General features: G+C 38.4%; 1 protein-coding gene across 8 annotated transcripts in view; it reads left to right on the plus strand.

Moving 5' to 3' along the window:
* dnajc13 (dnaJ homolog subfamily C member 13) overlaps nt 1-19,636 on the plus strand; it is a 151,429-nt gene that overhangs the window by 85,062 nt on the left and 46,731 nt on the right. For all 8 annotated transcript variants that reach the window (XR_015752825.1, XM_043719456.2, XM_043719454.2 and 5 more), the window contains 12 exons: nt 3,289-3,351; nt 3,521-3,622; nt 3,707-3,811; nt 4,622-4,824; nt 6,329-6,413; nt 6,533-6,687; nt 6,804-6,849; nt 9,161-9,315; nt 11,695-11,896; nt 16,313-16,428; nt 17,035-17,113; nt 17,670-17,805. Coding sequence is in view for 7 of the 8 variants with exons in the window: in XM_043719456.2 (XP_043575391.2) it covers nt 3,289-3,351; nt 3,521-3,622; nt 3,707-3,811; nt 4,622-4,824; nt 6,329-6,413; nt 6,533-6,687; nt 6,804-6,849; nt 9,161-9,315; nt 11,695-11,896; nt 16,313-16,428; nt 17,035-17,113; nt 17,670-17,805 (1,447 nt within the window). In the remaining variant the exon portion in view is untranslated. The remainder of the gene's footprint in view (nt 1-3,288; nt 3,352-3,520; nt 3,623-3,706; nt 3,812-4,621; nt 4,825-6,328; nt 6,414-6,532; nt 6,688-6,803; nt 6,850-9,160; nt 9,316-11,694; nt 11,897-16,312; nt 16,429-17,034; nt 17,114-17,669; nt 17,806-19,636) is intronic.

The following is a 19,636-nucleotide window of genomic DNA, read 5'->3' on the forward strand; positions in this document are numbered from 1 at the left end:
AATTGGAGATGTAGTGGTCAGTGAGGAAGGTTACCCCTGAGCACAATGGGATCTTGATCAGAGGGGCCAATGGGCTGAGGAGTGGCAGATGGAGTTTAATTCAGATAATTGTGAAGTGCTGCACTTTGGAAGGGCAAATTAGGACAGGACTTGTACACTTAATGTTATGGTCCTAGGGACGCTTGGCCTGGACAAGTTGGACCAAAGGGTCTGTTTCTGTGCTGTACATCTGACTCTGACTCCCAGTAAGATAGTGGAGAGAGAAAATAGGTTAGCTGTTCAGGTCAGTTATCTATCTTCAGAATATACTAGAGATGAATTGTTTTACTGCAAACCAAGTTGGATAAGAAATGACGGGTCCAAAGGAGGTCTAATAGCTGTCTAGTAAATGCAGGCAACCATGGGAAATGTAGCATAGATAGAAAAGTAACCCCCGTAGGCAGGAATGACAGGAGAAAGCTGAGTAGACCTCTGGGACTGTAGGCCTGCATGTTCTCTAATCTCCGCAGATATGGTGTCATCAGTCTCCTTTGTCAGCAGGTGCCTTCTGAGAGAAAATGGATAGTTAAAAGGGTTAAGTTCGGGCTGTTAAATTCAATGCTATTGTTGCAGAAGGCTGTGGTGTTTAAGAAATATGTTACTTTCTCCAGCTTGCAGTGCACTTCGGTTGAATAGGATCAGATTGAGAGATCCGAATAGAAGTGGGACCCCTCCTTTTGTTCTGTACAAACCTTTATTATCATCTTTATTTTTGCACTGTCACCATAACAACCATTTAATTATATTTGCCCTCCTGCCCATCACAGACCTCTGTCTCTTGTTTTCCTGACTCTCAATGTGCTTTGGGAAATCTGGAGCATCTCTTGATTGTGATGAATGGTCAATGACCTGAAATGTTTCCTTATCCATTTGCTGCCTGGCCTGCTGAGTATTTCCAGCATTTTCTGTTATTTTTGAAAATAAAAAGATTGACATTCTCCACACCTGCATCCGGTAATGCTATAGATTTGACACTTGGCTAGTGTGATGGCAGAGTTTCATTCAAAACCTATTTATATAGTGGCATTGCTAGAATTAAACATTTAATTAAGTGCTTCACAGGACAATTTTGAAACCAAGTATGACAGCAAGCCATATGAGAGATTTTGTCAGATGACCTAAAGCTTGGTCAAAGAGATTGTCTTTTATAGGTGGTGAGGGACAGGGAGAGTAGTAGAGAGGACGTCCCAAACTTGGGCCTCGACAAACAAAGGTATGGCCACCACTGCAGCAATTAAAACTGTGGATGTATCAGGGGATTATGGTGCTGGATCAGTTTTACAGATGGGGGAAGGGGTGAGGACACTGGAGACATTTGAGAGCAAGAATAAGCATTTTGAAATGAAGACTTTGTTTGACTGGGAGTCAGGATGGTGAGAGTACAGGGGTGATAAGGGAACAAGAATTGGCCTGAGTTGAGACAATTCAGAGCATTGGGTGGCTGCAAGTGTAGAGTTCAGAATATCGGACACCAGTCAGAAATGCAACAGAACAGTCAAATCTAGAGATAATGAAGTCTTGAATAAACTGATCAGCTGCAAATGAGCTGAGCAAAGTAAGTCTTGATGATCGAGATGGAAACAAGCATCCTTAGTAATGGGATAAATGAATTTTTCATTTTAAGTGATATTCTTCATGGACCCAATTTCAAAACAGCATGAATTAACGTCTGCGGTATGCTGCTCTGTCTAGTGATCTAATGATGTGAATTTGAAATGATTTGAATTTTGAAATGGCTGGCAGAGCCCATGCTTTTAGTACTAGAAGGAAAAATACCTTCTAATTCCTTGTGGGATGTTTTTCAAATTGGGCATTTTCAACTGAAACTTTAGCCTTTTAATGTACTGATTTACTAACCACTTCTAATCTAGCTTAAGTGCTAAGTGCATGAAACAGTGTTTTACATAAGTGAATTTATTAGTTGTCACCCTGAAATGCAGTACCTCTGCCATGTTTAGAGGGAAGGGATGTGTATGAATAATTTAGTATTATTTCCAGTTAGGAGTGTGACTCTGGATTGGACAATGTTATAAATCGGTACAGTAATGGCTGATTTTGTTCCCCTCCCCACCATTCTATCAAGATCAGCAGACACAGGAAAACTACAAAACATGAGCGTCACTTTCACAATGTTTGAGTGGAATATGGCTGGAATGTTCTGCGCATGACATCTGATGACATTTTGCATTCTGAGAACATATGGCAGCCATGCATCCTACTTTCGGCTTGTGGATTTCTTTTTGCTGGGTTTTTGCATTCATATTAAATATGAGAAGTGAATCTTCAGGCTGGATCTCTTACCTGGATTAAACCAAAACCCAATTCAGTAGATGAAGTTGTCTGGACATGTTTCATAGCAACATTTACAAGCAAGTTATTGAGCTTCGGCAATGCAAGACCAGAAAGTTGACTTGCAGCTGTGCCCTTGTTAAGTACCTACCCTTTCTGTTATGCCAGTTGTCCAAAGAGTCAGAGTCGAGGCTAAGGAAACTAATTTTCTTAGCAATGACCTTAGAAATACAATAGAGCAGTCTCAAGATGGTCTCTAAATTTCATTTGACAAGTCAAAATATTGAATGGAACAATACAAAGAAGCAGGAGCCCAAACCCAGTTACTTTGCAGTGAAGAAAACAATTGAAATGGGTGTTCATGTTTTGGAAGTGGAGCAAAAGATGATCTAAGTGCTTATTTAAATTGACCACCACTGATGGTCCTAAATATTTCTCTTTAATGCATCAGTTAATTTTAACTGCACTGAATTTCATAAATAGACTACTGTATAAATCTTGACTTTCGTCGCCCCTGCTCCCAACCCTGCATTGGTTCTGGTAAGCTCGTTAATTATATTATTGTCACCATATGACAGGGCTTGATATGTTCTTGAAGCTATTTGTTTGTTTGTTACTATATTTGTGTGTGAATGCTAATTGTTCTGCTCCCAAGTCTTTTCTGTTGGAATTCCATGTGATCGTGTATAATTAAGATTAATTATTAATAGATATAATTTGCAGTTTGAGGTATAAATTAACCTAACCAACTCCTGCTTGAGCGAGGCATATTGTTTCTTAAATTTGTTTGAACTGCTCATTCTGCTTAGTTTGTGAATAACAGAACAATATAAACTAAGCCATTTTAGTTATGTTTTATGCAAAGTAGTTGTCAGAACCTAATCCTTCAATTAGGCTTTATTGAAGTGCTGATCAAGATTTCATCCACAGTAAATCACAGCCAATAATCTTGTTTTACAGTGTACAGACAAACTGGAGAGAGACAGACTTATTATTTTTCTGAACAAACTGATTCTTAACAAGGTGAGAAAGTATCTAATTTTGAAAATGTCACTTGGCTTTTTAAAGAAAACCTTGAATTGTTTTTGTGCAAGTTGATTGCTTATGGGCTGCGATGTTTTGCAACTGCATTAAATAATCAATGTAATCCAAATCATTGGATTGAACATCTGGAAACTATAATTTGTTGCAGAAAAATGTTAAGGAAATCATGGATTCCACTGGCGTGAAAATCCTTGTGGACTTGCTTACTCTTGCACATCTCCATACAAGCAGAGCTACTGTTCCATTGCAGGTATGCATGATTGGTTAATTTACAAACATGTTTTGAAAATGTTTGAAGTGTTTGAGAAATCATGCTGGTAATGTTTATTTTCAGAGCAATGTTATTGAAGCATCACCCGATATGAAGAGAGAAAGTGAAAAAGAATGGTACTTTGGAAATGCAGACAAAGAGAGACTCGGTCCTTACAGTTTTGAAGAGGTATGTTGTACTGATCTCTCAAATGCATATCATGTCTGAATCTTAACTGTAGTCACATTCCTAACACTGGTGTAAATTCTTTACAACTTCGTCATAGTACAGTGATTGCTCCTTGGGGGTTTCCTATACAAGGCAAATAAATGTTGCTGCACTTGTTTTGAATGTAAACGTGTTGATTCCAGACCCAACACCATGTGTGGTCAAAAGCACTTGGCTCCCTTTGGCACTAGTTGCAATAAAATTGAACCAGCTGAGGAATTTGTCTTGTTCCAGTATTTATAATTTTCATGAATATTTTCTCAAGCACATTTAAAGGGAAAAAGAGCTAGTTAATAAAGGTGCTTAAAATTCATTTTTTAATGTTTTACCTCTTGGAAGTCTTTCTCTTTCTCTTTGTCACGTTTTCCCCTTGTTTTGGCACTCGAGGTAAATTGTCACGACTTAGCATAACACATTTTTTTGTTACAATCCGTATAGTACTGCTTGATGTTTTGATTAGATATTTAAAGTTTAATTAGCTTGTTAATTAACTTTGTGTTAAATAGCTTAGAGCTGGTTGAGTTCTAAAGGATCTGACTGCTCTCTTGAGCCAATGTCAAGTGCTGAAGAAACGATCAAAAGGAAGCCACAATAGTGTCAGTTGAGGTGTTTAAGTGTTTGTGAAGGCAGTGCCCTCCCTCCTGCTGCTCCTCTGAATTGTCCATGCAACTGGATTTTATTTTTCAAAACAATGAACCCTAACTTCAGTCACTGCTTATCAGCATTGTGTTTTTGTTGCCACAGGTTTAAACAATATCTTTTCTGACCTAGATGCAAGAATTCTGGAAAAAGGGTGTATTGACGCCAAAGACTCGTTGTTGGGCACAGGGCATGGATGGCTGGCGGGCACTTCAGGCAATTCCGCAGCTGAAATGGTGTCTTTTAGCTCATGGACAGGCTGTGCTGAATGAGACTGACCTTGCTACTCTTATTCTAAACATGCTTATTACCATGTGTGAATATTACCCCAGCAGGTATGGAGGTATCTTCATTTGACATTTATTTTAGAGAATTTATTTAGAAGGGCACAGACCTAGTTATCAAAATAAACGGTCATAGGTACGGGAGGAATTAAAATTATGATTGCAAGATATCCAATTGAGTAAGCAGAGTTATTAAGAATACAGAGACTGAAGCTGGAATAAATGCAGGGAAAGTCGCTGATGATAAATGTGAAGTAATAGTGGCATAAATAGTCCCCTAAAGTGATATTTTTGAATGATGGGACAGAAATATGGCTGTACATAAATGAAAAGTATAAATTGATTAATTGAGAGACTTTTTCAAGGTTTTATAAAGAATTTAAATATAAAAGTGATGTCAAGTTGATAATGTTAGTTAAATCCTAGTTGATATATTGAATGATATTCTAAGCACTTCATACTTTGGTAAGATATAACGTTTGAGAAGAAATAAAGATTAATTACAAGGATACGATTAGTTATAGTTATGCCAAAAAAACCTAGAAATTGGAGCTTTAGAATGTTGATGGGAACTAATATAGATATTAGAATATTGAAAGTTTGTGATGATAAACCCACTGAAATAATTTTGCTAATCAGCAGAAAATGTTTGCTTTTACATTTCATGACCACCACACATCACAAGATTCTATACCCAGTGAAGTATTTTTCAAGTGTATTGTTGTCATTTAGGTAACATGGCTGTCAATGGGCATATAGCCACCTTCAGCCAGAAGTGCCAGCATATTTTCATTGTAGTTGATTGTTATGCTGTGTTGATTTTCAAGTATCCCTGGTTCCCTCTGTCTCTGTTTTGAGGGAAAATGTGCCCAGTCTTCTGTGTTAAAGTCAATTACCATTCTGACTCCCACCTTTAGTGTCTTTTTATTTATGCCATATGTTCTGTGTTTGCTCCGAGCTGTGGATCATAATTACATTTTATTGAGATGAATGATAAATTGCTCTTGTGTCTGTGAAAGAGCTCTCGTTTTGATTTTTCTATTACGAAGTTTCTCTTTTTATTCGTTTTGGCTGAACCCTGTCAGGTTAGCAAAATGTTTCTGTTCATAGACTTCTGCAGTTTGTGGAGGGAAGTTTTTTGTTTTAAGGATTGCCATAAGTTGTGAAAGAGACACTGATGATAAAATTATGCGGACAGGCAGTGGGGAGCTGGGCTTTAGGTGAAAGTGATTGCCGCACAGTAATTATATTACACATGAATGTATTCTTCAGCATTGCTAGTGATATGACAGGGAAAAAAAATGCAGCCAAATATTGGCAATTGATGCTACTGCTTGTGGGAAACTTAAATAGCAAGTTAGTTATCAATTTTAAAGTTGTTTAAATAGGCATCAACAATGTTACCAACATAAAGCTGAAGATAAAGACAAAGGAAAACTGGAGAATTTTCATGTATCTGAAAGTACTTGAAGTGATGCTGTAATGTAAGTTATATACCACAGTATTTGTAAACTGTATTTATGCGTAAGAATGTCAAATGCTTTTCATATTTCAGGGATCAAGACAATGCAATTATCAGACCCCTACCCAGAATTAAGCGGCTGCTTACAGACAATACATGCCTCTCTCACATTGTTCAGGTACCCAGTTGTTTTTCCAAACAGTTCCATCTTTTTATTTTTGTTTCAACCCGTTGAGCAAAATTAAACTTAAAGAATATTGATTCGCATTGGTTCACTAAATCATCTTTTTATTTTAGCTTTTGGTTACTTTTGATCCCATTCTGGTTGAGAAAGTTGCCAACTTGTTGCACCATGTGATGCAAGACAACCCACAGTTACCTCGCCTTTATCTTACTGGTGTGTTTTTCTTTATAATGATGTACACGGGTTCCAATGTGCTTCCAATTGCAAGGTAGGAGCATTATCGAACATTCTGCTAACAGGAAAAGAATATTGTTCTATACGTGTTTTTTTGATCTGGCCTGCAAAACTCGATGAAATTTATGAAACTTTTTTTCTTCTATTTAGGTTTTTGAAGTATACTCATCTGAAACAGGCATTCAGATCAGAAGAGGTCAGTATAAAATAAATTGCTTAGTGATTCAAGCTGCAGCCCCTCGTGTGATTCATGTTTCAATCAATTTTTCTTTTCTATATTATTCCTTTTATATGAACTTGTGTTCAATCATTGCATTGTCTGCAGTTTATACTTAGTCTTTGCATGGTTAGTTGTCTTGTTTCAAGATATCAACTAAACTGTTATGTGGGGAAGTAAAGATCTTGGTTGCTGAGCTTTCTAATTTTCCAGCCCTTGTGCTTCAGTGTAATTACATCCTAATGATGCTACTCTATTTCATAATGTGTGTGATCTTTAAGGGGCATGTAACAACTAGTATAAACAATAGAATACATTTCTTCAATTGGCAGTATAATTATAAAACTTGGCATTATTACTTGAAACCCTTAACTTTGTTTTATGCTACATAGTGCTATAATTATTGATCAAAATCTATTTTTGTGCATCTTTCTTACCAGCATGAATAAAACCATCAAAGCTAGTTTAGTCTGGGTAACTAAATTGCATCTAAAAGGACCTTTTCTAAGGTGGCATTTGTTACCAGCTTCTATTTCATGACAAATCTGAGCCTGTTTACTGTAACATCCATGGTGCCCACAAGTCCTCAAAACATTTTTAAAACCATGTTTCTATTATTCCCACCATATCATTCTACAAGGCTGTTTGTGCTTGTACCTCAGCAACCTTATTTATTACTGTTTTAGATAATATACTTATTTCACTTATCTTCCTCCTTCACCCATACCACCTGATATCGTGGTACCACCTTCTGCTGTAGTACCCAACATTCACTCCTTTCATGCACATTATCCCTGTCTTCTATTTTTGCATTTGGATTCCCATTTCTCCTGCTATATAGGTGAACGTCCTTGTGCAAGCATTGGTCCCAGTCCTGTTGAGCTGCATCGTAAGCCTTTGACTATGTCCTTCCTGCCAGGAGCGAGTCTCGGAGGTCTCAAGAATATGAAGCCTACCCTCTTGAACTAGGCCTCGATCCACACTTTAATCCTTCCTATTTTACTGTTCTATGTACATTGCAGTATGGCACTGGGCGTAATTCAGAGTTTACTATAAAACTCTGTTTTGTTACTTGACTCCTAAAAGTCTCACTGCAGGACCACAATATTTGCTCGTTATATGTTGTTAATCAGAGAGGTATTATAATTTCTGGCTCAGTTTATTGCACCTGCAACGGTGATCACTTTTTATACATAGAATGTACCATGCAGGTCTTCTGATGGATACTGAAATACTTGTCTGTCCCCTAACTGTTTGCTTGTTGGTGCTATGATCTAGACTGCATTCCTTAAAGATCCAATGTTGAGTAGCAGATTGAGAACAGCACAAACCCTGAAGCTTCCTGTCTTGTCCTCTGGTTGGCCATCCAGTTAATATCCTGAAGATGCCCCCAAACACTCATGTACACATGTTTCTGGTGTCAGGACCTAGAATGTGGCATCTTGAAAACGTGCAGCCTCCCTTATTCTATGTAATCACTCCAGCTGCTTCTCAGACTTTGGAAACCCTGAACTCAAGCAGCTGGAGAAACTTCGTACACAAGTAGCTAAGCTAGTCACCTGAAGGTATCTCAAGTGTCCTGACATTGTGACGTGAAACAAATTTGCAAGGAATGATCCTGGCTGCCTGCTCGTGATCTTAACAAAAAAATTCTCTACTTGGATGAGACCTGGTACCAACAGTGTCTGGGATACTTTTGGGTCAATGTTATATGTGCTCCTGATGTAGGACTTGGGATTTTGGCTATTGTTTCTTTGGGTTACCTGTATTTTCACTGTTTAATATTATGACTGTTAGGTTATTCCTTTGTAATCTATTAATTGATTCCAATTCTTAACTTGGTAATTTTTGAGAAGATCCAAACACAGTATTGATCATGGTGCCTATTGATCATGGCAATTATGTATTCCAGCACTATTTCTAAGTGACTTAAAAGCAAAATATTTCAGATGCTGCAAGTCTGAAACAAATCAGAAAATGCTAGTGAAACTCAGCTGATCTGTCAGTATCTGTGGAGAGAGAAACACAGTTAATGTTCCAAGTCTGATATGACTTATTTTGGAACTGTTCTGTAGTTCTGAATAAGTCATTTTGGAATCAAGGTTAATTCTCTCTTTCTGTCTTTGCAGATGCTTCCAGAATTCCTGAGTTTCTCTGATATATGGTGTATGTTCACCATTCATATGAGTGTGTGTAAACCCATTCTAGCATTTCTTCTAGGCACAAACCATGTAAGCATCAAGGAATGTTACATTTGCCATTTCCATCATTCTGTCTCCATTCTTTGCAGGCAAAAGGGCAAGATCTAGTACAACGGAGTGTGCTGGGCCACATTTTACCTGAAGCAATGGTCTGTTACTTAGAAAATTATGAACCTGAAAAATTTTCAGAGATTTTCCTAGGTGAATTTGACACTCCAGAAGCAATTTGGAGCAATGAAATGAGGTATTAACTTAATTTCCTTTGCTGTCTAATCCATGAGTTTTCCTAATCATCTATCAACAGTCACCCGAGGCTAGAATCGAACCTGGGATCGTGGTGCTGTGAGGCAGTACTGCTAACCACTGAGCCACCGTGCCACCCTGTTAATAAGCTGATACACTTCAGTTTCTTCTAATTTCAAAAGATTTGATATGAAAATGTTGCTGAGTTGAAGCTTCTAAAATAAATTTTAGAAACTAATGCTTGGGACAAATGACCATATTTCTAAGCGTTTGACAAATGAAGGCCAAGTCTCAATATCTGATAGCAGTTTCATCAGGATGAGACAAATTCATTGGTAGCTTGGGCTAGTTATTTTAGTTATTTTGAACAATGTCAATATATCCAAAATTCTAGTGCAAGCAGCTTCCTAATACTTGATCAAGGAATCTTTTAATTAGACAGATTACAGAAAGCAAAAGCTGTCATAAATACTGAAGCATCACAGTTCAGAATAACTTGCATTGAGTCAGCTCACTGGTTGGAACTGTAAATGTCTAGAGAGTGATCTTTAGTGTCCAAAGTAGTGACACCAGATCCTTTTCATTACTGTGTAGCAATGCATCCACCTCACAACCTTGTGTCTTCTCGCCTGTATATGGTGCAATAATAGCTAAAGCCAACTGAACCCTTTCTAGTCTGGCACATTCCTTGATGCTGAGCAGATTTTTGAGTATTTCTCTTCAGTAATTTTCTTATTGCCCCTATCCTAACTTGTTTATAGTTGGTTCTTAGCTTTATGATCATAAATTTTACATCTCTCATTCTTAGTCTAATCTGCTCTTCCATGGGCATGAAATTCAGGGTAAAACCTACTGTCACACTTGCACCTATGTTATGCTTATTGGCAAGCAGGGTCTACTTTACAATTATTTAGCAGTTCAATGTAGTAAATTATTGTTTTACCTTGTCCTATTGAAGCATTGTTTCCCAAAAGTAGGAATGTCCTGTTCATGTTGCCTTGATCACTTGTTGGAGCTTTGAACTTAAGCTGGCTTTCCAATAATGTAATACTTGCTGTTTGTTAGTGTGTTAAGCTATTTTATTTTCACATCTCTCCAATCTACCAAGCATATTTTTCAGTGTGAGAGAACTTGAATATTGTGACAGTGAAAAGTAGTTCTATCCAGGATACTCGGAAATTCAGTACTTTCAGCATTTTATCAGGTCACTTTGAAAAAATCTTAATCTTGCCCTTCTGAATTGGTTTGGAAAGTTGCAAGAAGATTCATGGCAGAAGAAATCATTTGGAACTGATGAAAAAGGAGCATTAACTCTCAAAACATTTGAGTCGAGGGTAGCACAGTGCATTGGGCTTTCGATTTTAACCTCTCTCTCTCTAGTATGAAATTGCACTTAGGTTAGTTTAGATTGATTCCCTGCAGTGTGGAAACAGGCCCTTTGGCCCAACAAGTCCACACTGACCCCCCCCCCCCCCCCCCCCCCCCGAAGAGCAACCTACCCCTCTCTTACTAATGCACTTAACACTATGGGCAATTTAGCATGGCCAATTCACCAGACCTGCACATCTTTGGACTGTGGGTGGAAACCGGAGCACCCGGAGGAAACCCACGCAGACACGGGAAGAATGTGTAAACTCCACACAGTCACCCGAGGCTAGAATCGAACCTGGGATCGTGGTGCTGTGAGGCAGTACTGCTAACCACTGAGCCACCGTGCCACCCTGTTAATAAGCTGATACACTTCAGTTTCTTCTAATTTCAAAAGATTTGATATGAAATCTTCTAGCCAGTTTTACAGTTCCTAGTGGCCCATGGCAGCACGACACCGTCTCTAATTTACTTTTCTTTTATGTAGACAACATTGGAATGTGAAGCCAACGTCACGCTAGTGCAATGAGGCCTAATCTTCTATGCTCTGACGATACCACAGGAAGTTTTAATTTTATGTAGCTGTACAACACCAGAGTTGAAATTGGTTGTGGGTGTTTTGGACTACCTAAAATGGGAGTGTTAGATTACATGCTACCAGCATCTCTCACTTAGAGCTTGAAATGTAAAAAGCTCTGAGTGCATGTTAAAAGCTGCTTGGGCATGAAATGTAAAACCAGGTACACAATGCTGAGTGAGTCAGGCATCAACTGTAAAGAAAGGACAAATGTTAACCTTTACAAGTATAAACCTTCATTTAACACATTTTTTTAAACTATTGCTGCATGAGCATTTTCAATTCATTGTTTTATTTGTAGTTTTTCAGAGTCTGCATTTGTTTGGTTTTAGGATGCAGTGTATGTTGGTCAACTGGAATTAACTTTGGATGGCAGTACTGTGGATAAAAGTGTCAGCTGTCTGAGATTTAACCAGTCACTTTTTTTTATGATAGGCGTTTGACAATTGAGAAGATTGCTGCCCATTTGGCAGATTTTACGCCACGCCTGCAAAGTAACACCAGAGCACTCTACCAATATTGCCCCATTCCTGCCATCAGCTATCCCCAACTAGAGAATGAGCTCTTCTGTAACATCTACTATCTTAAACATCTCTGTGATGCAACACGTTTCCCTGACTGGCCGATAAAAGATCCAGTAAGTTTACTGATATAAGTTGTCTCTCAGGATCGATTTCTTTTAAGCAAAATTGGTCAAGATAGTGTCAGAAAACCTTGAAGTATGTTTCTCCATAAAACATTTGCAAATGGGAAACACTCTAGCTATATTGCTTTTGATATAGATTAATGCTTTTTTCATTGGCAGGTTGAAATTGTCATCTTTTAGGGCTTTTATTCCCTTTTTCGCTCCTAAATGTGATGGGTGCAGCCTTGAACTGTCATTGTTTTTGTCACGAAGGCACTTCCTTAATGTTTAGGGATTTCCAGATTTGTAACTTGAACTGTGATGTGTTAAGGTTAGGATGTTATGTGATTGTGGGAATGGTGTTCCCGCATAGCCGAACAGAATAGCAATTTATTGCCACGTGTTGGTCTCATCCCCTTCACACTGGAGATTATGGATTTGAGTGCGATTTGTTTTTATCCTTGGTTTTCCTGTATTTCAATTCTATGTAATTCTGATTTGCACTGAAACATCACATAAATTTCAGGTGACCAAGCTGATTGATTTTCAAGGAGCAACATCCTATTTTGATCTTATTATTTCTGATCAGATTCCTGTGCAGTTTGTTTCTTACCTAAAACCATTTAATGAAATGGTGTAGATATTCTCTTAACACAATAAATCTGCAACTAACATCAAAAGACTTCCTCATCCAACCAACTGCTGGCTTATTTAAAAAAAAGCTTGAAGGTCTTATTACAAGTTTTGAATGTTTTAGATATTCTCCATTTTTGTGTGCCTAATTTGATTTGCATAATTCCAAAATCCTGGGGACCATGCCCCCCTCACTTTGTGAATTTATCCCAATGAAAATTGAGTAGTACAGAGGAGCCTCAATTATCCGAACGACACTGGCGGGGCGTATTTGTTTGGATAATTGCATGTTGGATAACAACAATTTAGCCAAGCATTGGGACCTTGCGATGTTGTTCAGATAATCTGAAATTCGGATAGTCGTGGTTCCTTTGTTTTTTTAAAAATTGCAGTTAGATCTTCCTGTGACGACAGGTTTAAACATCCCAGACTGTACTTGCATTGTTTAGCCTCTCTGAGCAAAAGTAGAAATTGGGTTGGTCCAAATTGATGCTGAAAGGGTGGTGCTGAGAGATGAGGAAATAGCTGAAGAATTTAAGTACTCTGTCCTAGTCTTTACAGTGGAAGACATGAGTAATATCCCAACAATTAAGGAGAGTCGGGGACAGATTTGAATATGGTAACCATTACAAAAGAGTGCTAGAAAAGCTGAAAGGTCTAAAAATCAATAAATTTCCTGGCTCCGATGGGCTACATCCTAGAGTTCTGAAAGAGGTGGCTGAGGAAATAGCAGAGGTGCTGACTGTGATCTTTCAAAAATTACTGGAGTCAGGGAAAGTCCCAGATGATTGGAAATTCGCTGTTGTAACCTTCCTTGCTCAAGAAAGGATCAAGGTAAAAGATGGAAAATTATAGGCCAATTAGCCTAACCTCGGTTGTAAGCAAAATTCTAGAATCCATCATTAAGGATGAAATTTCTAAATTCTTGGAAGTACAGGGTCAGATTAGATTAGAACAAGTCAGCATGGATTTAGTAAAGGGAGGTCATGCCTGACAAACCTGTTGGAATTTTTTGAAGAGGTAACAAGTAGGTTAGACGAGGGAAACCCAGTGGGTGTTGATCTAGTTTTCCAAAAGGCCTTTTGATAAGGTACCTCACGGGAGGCTTCTGAGTAAGGTGAAGGCCCACAATGTTCAAGGTGAGCTACTGGCATGGATTGAGGATTGGCTGTCTGACCGAAGGCAGAGAGTTGGGATAAAAGGTTCTTTTTTGGAATGGCAGTTGGTGATGAGTGGTGTCCTGCAGGGTTCAGTGCTGGGGCCGCAGCTGTTCACTTTATAAGTTAATGATCTGGATGAAGGGACTGGGGGCATTCTGGCGAAGTTTGCCAATAATACGAAGTTAGGCAGACAGCCAGGTTGTACTGAGGTGGTGTGGAGGCTGCAGAAAGATTTTAGACCGTTTTGATTCAGGAATGGCTGGTGAAATTCAACGTGAGCAAGTGCGAGGTCTTGCTTCTTTTGGATTAAAGAATACAGGCATGGACTATTTTTTAAACTGAGAAAATTCATAAAGCCAAAGTACAAAGGGATCTGGGAGTGCTAGTCCAGGATTGTCTGTCTAAAGGTGATTTGCAGGTTGGGTCAGTGATTAAGAAAGCAAATGTGATGTTTTTAGATTAGATTAGATTAGATTACATTACAGTGTGGAAACGGGCTCTTCGGCCCAACAAGTCCATACCGACCTGCCGAAGCGCAACCCACCCATACCCCTACATTTACCCATTACCTAACACTACGGGCAATTTAGCATGGCCAATTCACCTGACCTGCACATCTTTGGATTGTGGGAGGAAACCGGAGCACCCGGAGGAAACCCACGCAGACACGGGGAGAATGTGCAAACTCCACACAGTCAGTCGCCTGAGGCGGGAATTGAACCCAGGTCTCAGGCGCTGTGAGGCAGCAGTGCTAACCACTGTGCCACCATGCCGCCCATAAATGTTGTCATTTATCTCAAGAGGGTTGGAATATAAAAACAGTGATGTGCTTCTGAGATTTTATAGATGTCTGGTTAGGCCTCATTTAGAATACTTTGTCCAATTTTGGGCCAAACACCTCAGGAAGGACATAATGGCACTGGAGCATGTCCAGCAGAGATTCACACGGATGATCCCTGGAATGGTAGGCCTAACATATGATTGGCTGAGGATCCTGGGATTGTATTCATTAGAGTTAAGAAGGTTGAGGGGAGATCTAATAGAAACTTACAAGATAATGCATGGCTTAGAAAGGGTGGACCCTGGGAAGTTGTTTCTGTTAGGCGGGGAGACTAGGGCCCGTGGGCATAGCCTTAAAATTAGAAGAGGTGAATTTAGAATGGAAATGAGGCATTTCTTCAACCAGGGAGTAGTGGGCCTCTGGAATTCATTGCCACGGAGTGCAGTGGAGGCTGGGATGTTCGGTGTCTTCAAGGCAAAGATTGATAATTCCTTGCAAGATCAAGAATTTAAGGGCTTGAGTGTGGGTAAGTGGAATTGAAACGCTCATCAGCCATGGTTAAATGTCAGAGTGGACTTGATGGGCCGAATAGCATTGCTTCCACTCCTATGTCTTATGGTCTTATGAACTTTATCCAAAAAAAACTTCGAAACTGGATAATGTTGGAAAGGTCATCCCTCAGAGCAGTAAATTGCCCAATATTGTCAGGAGATGGAATTTGGTTATCACTAGTGTAAAAGGTTGACCTCTTAGCTGATGGATTAGAGACTAGCAGCAATCAGCTTTAAAAGATCTTCAGGGTTCCCAGTGGTTGTGAATATGGTTTTGTCCTTTTCTACATTAGCTCGCTGCTGACACATAGTTATCCTTTAGATAATCACTTTTGTACTACTTTCAGTTCACAAAATTTAATCTGAACATTGTCATTGCATCCCATCAGTAGTTGGTCATTCTTTCCACAAAACTTTGGTGCCTGTCCATATTTGAGTGATGCACCTTTCCTTCAGTTGTCAATGTGAACCTCTATGATCCCAGATAACTGTTCCATTTTTCACTTCCTTATGCTCCTTGCAGTGTTTTGTTTTGATTTGGATATGACAAAGCGTGTACTCTCTATTGGTTCAAATCAAATTCTCTTAAAATAAGTCAGGCATTTGGTTTGGAAAAGATGATGCATGTCTTTGAACCCATTAACTACTATCTGATGGCGTGGGCATCTGTCCATGGTGAAATCATTATAGTTCTATGTTTTACACCGCAAAAGTGGAGCAACCATTTGTTTGTCTTTGTTCTGCATCAGTAATCAACAGAGTTGGTGGGTGCTATCAAAGTAAACTTGTGTATCCATGTCGTTTAATAGGTCCAATTAAATCCATCTCTTACATAGGCAGAAGATTTCAAACAAATGTCATTGGTCAGAGACTGAGACATGGCACTTGGTGTAAGACTGTGACAACTGTGTAGCCAACTTGAAGATGACTGTTTATTGTATGGCAACTCATTACTTAAACTGAACAAAAAAAAATAATCTTTATACTGAATTAGCATGTCCAGATCTTGCCACTTAATGTTTGCAGTGCTTTCTTGAAATTGTTTAATACTTAGAATCAATGATTCTACATAGTCCAGTTACTGCATTATGTCCATTGTACTATATTTAAACAAAACAGTTGCAGATATTTTCTACGTTGGATAATTGGTATTTACCTCTTGAGTTGAATATGCTTTCAATTATCAGTGTCTGTTTGCTTTAACATTACATCAATAGTAATAGAACAAGTCTTGTAGTAAGTGGAGTCAAAATCATCATAAAATATGGGAATTGTGACGATTTGTGTTTGCCTGTGTATTTAGGTAAAGTTGCTTAAAGACACTCTTGATGCTTGGAGAAACGAAGTGGAAAAGAAACCACCTTCGATGTCAGTCGATGACGCATATCAGGTTTTGAACCTTCCAAAAGGACAAGGAATGTGAGTCTTTAGTAGCTGACAAAGCTTTTATTAAATCGGTTAACTTCTTTATAAATACTCTTCTAATGGAATGTCTGTTTGCAAAACAGACACTCAAATCCTGCAACATTGCTTTCCATGAATCTAAGAGTCCAAACTAGAGGGCATAGATTTAAGGGGAGAGAGGAAAGATTTGAAAGGGACTCCAGGGGCAACTTTTTCATGTAGAGGGTGGTGCTTATGTGGAATGAGCTGCCAGAGGAAGTGGTGGAGGCTGGTACAAATTACAACATTTTTTAAAAGGCATATGGATGGGTGCATAAATAAGAAACGTTTAGAGGGCTATGGGCCAAATGGGACTAGATTTAGTTTGGGATATCTGGTCAGCATAGACAATTTGGATCAAAGGGTCTGTTTCCATGCTGTACAGGTCTATGACACAAACACAGCTTAGGAATTGTAATTTTGTGTTTGTGAAATGAGCTTCGATTCTAAATTTTTGTTAGATTTGGAGATTTGATGGTGACCAAAAAAGGAACAATTTTGGAAGACTGAATAAAGACTCTTGATTTTTCTGGATGAATATTGTTCATAAGTAACATGTTGTGCCATTAATTTTCTTGCTAGGCATGACGAGAGCAAAATCAGGAAAGCCTACTTCAGACTTGCTCAGAAATATCATCCTGACAAAAATCCTGACGGCCGAGTAAGTCCTGTGTAAAGAATAGAAATAACCTTACACACTGGCCTTGAAAGAATGGTTGCAGTAGCAGGGATGTTTTGCTTTGTATGAAGTGTTGAAATATAATAATCTGAAGTTGGCCAGTGCATTTTATGGATGCTGACTTCGAGTGACGTATAGCCAAGATTTGATTTCTGCTGATCTTGTTCTCCACTTTCAATGTCAGTTCTATTTTTATTTCTAAGTGACATTCCTTAAAGATAAATTATTATCACAACACCATGTATTTGTATCAGGCCTTTGACACAGTAAAACATCCCAAGAACCTTCACATCAATCCATGTGAAATGTTAGGGCGGGTATCCAGGAACCTGGTCGAAGTGGTAGGTTTTGAGTAGCATCTTGGAGGAAAGAGAGCTGGAGATATTGAAAAGGAATTCGTGTTTTGGACCTTGGCGATAATAAACTAGTGGCAGCAGAATCGGTAACCGAGTCGGGGTACTGTTTTAGAAATGGTAGAATCTTAAATTTTCTTTCCCTTTGCAATATTAAATGCCTTTTGCATGGTTTGATTTTCAAGGATATCTTTGAAAGAGTGAATAAAGCTTATGAATACTTGTGTACAAAGTCAATTAGAATGGTGGATGGACCTGATCCAGAGAACATTATCCTTATCCTGAAAACGCAGAGCATCCTCTTCAACAGATACAAACAGGGTAAGGACAATTAACATAAGAATTGCAGAAGTTTCTTGGAATAACTTGACAAATGTGATTTCTTCTAGATGGGGTGAATCAGATGTAGGGGAGATGGGGGCAAAAATTGAATACAGACTGGAACATCAAGCCATAATCTTCCATCCATTTTTTAGATGCGGGAGTAGTACTGTATCAGAGTGCAGGAATGTTGCAAGTATTACATCTCTGTTCAAAATGGAGAGAGATAAAACCTGGTCACCACAAGCTAACCAGCCTGGTATAATTGGTGATAAAGCTCTTAAAGACAGTAACCCCAAGAGAGAAAGAGTTTAATTGGTTTGCAAAAATGGGTTAATAAATGAGTCTGCAAGGATTCAGTAAAGTTTGTTATTGTTTTAACTAAATTGATTGAGTTCCTTACAATAATGGGAAAGGTTGAAGTGTAAGAGTGTGTGTGTGAGTGCGTGCGTGCTCACCTTGCCATTAACAGTTCATTTTTAAGGACTCCATGTGCTGTGTAAATTAAATGCTGCCTGGTAAACTCCGCAGCAATTGGTTTACTGTTTCACAACTTAAATTGTGTTTATACAGGTTTCAATACACTAGCCCACAGAGTTGATCAAACCCTAACTGATCAGTTGATCATTAGACCATTATCATTAACATAATAGGAGGTGCTCTGGACTTCAGTTTTGTGGAGAAACCCTGAAAAAACTTAGTTGTATTTGGACAGACTCGGTTAATAGCAGATTTAGTAGAGGTGTTCAGAATTATGATTAGTTTGGATAGAGTTAAGAGAAATAATTTTCTGCAGCAGAAGAGTCAATAACCGGAGGGGACAGCCATAAAAAAAAAAAGTCAAATAATTCAGAAGCGTGACAAAAATTCTTTTAATACAGTGACTTATGACTGCTTTCCGCATTTTGAAAAGAGCTTGCTAAAGAAAGATAGCTGATTACTTAAATGAAAAACTCTGCAGAGCTGTGGGAAATGTAAAGGGAATGGGACTAATTGTGTAACACTGTCAAAGCATTTACAGAATGGGATAAATAACCACCTCCATTCTCCATCTATAGCAAGTTGCTCCTGTATAACTGTTCTTAAGTAGATTTTTAATGATATGTACTTTAACAGTTCTTGATTTAATTTTTGCTTTGACCTGCTGTAGTTGATTTCATGTCGAGCTAATTTCAGATGTTTTTGCTACAGTTCAAAGATTTTGAGTATGTAAGAGGATAGAAGACAAGATTGATTTGTTTCTGAATTCCTCCAATGGCTGAATCTAAGTCTTGCTGTACTGAATAGTAATACTTTTCTAAATGCTCCAGCAAGTGCCAGTAGTTTCAAATTTGAAAGTTTCCTGTGGAGGCAAGTCCACAGATAATCCCACTCCGTACCAAAAAGAGCAATTGTTCATGACGAGAGTTAATATACCAGCTTCATCACTTTCTTAATCCACCACACTTCCTCTATTCTAGGTACCCTCTGCTCTTTTCTCCATGCACTCCCACTTCTGTACAGTTAATGGAATATTAGTTATCTTGTAGTTTTGTTTAGAAATAGTTTGTTTTCATTAAAAACCTATCCACAATGATAGCAAAGCACCTAACTCCTCCTGTCCAGTCTAATAATCTGTTTTGATTAATTCAGTTGCATGAAACACTAAACAGCTCAAAGGATTTCAGGGAAGTTTCTCAACTTTGTTAGTGTATATCAAGGACTTTTAGCTTTTGAGTTCTGTATAATAGCATTTACACAATTCACATGATCAAAATTTGTGTAGAATAAAAGTAATTCATAGCAATTTAATGAATCTCTCGTACAACGTGTTTTTGAAGTTCTGGATGCT

This window comes from Chiloscyllium plagiosum, unplaced genomic scaffold (genome assembly GCF_037043375.1).
Source record: "Chiloscyllium plagiosum isolate Xiang-an unplaced genomic scaffold, Cpla_swu_hap1 HiC_scaffold_34, whole genome shotgun sequence".
NCBI lineage: Eukaryota > Metazoa > Chordata > Chondrichthyes > Orectolobiformes > Hemiscylliidae > Chiloscyllium > Chiloscyllium plagiosum.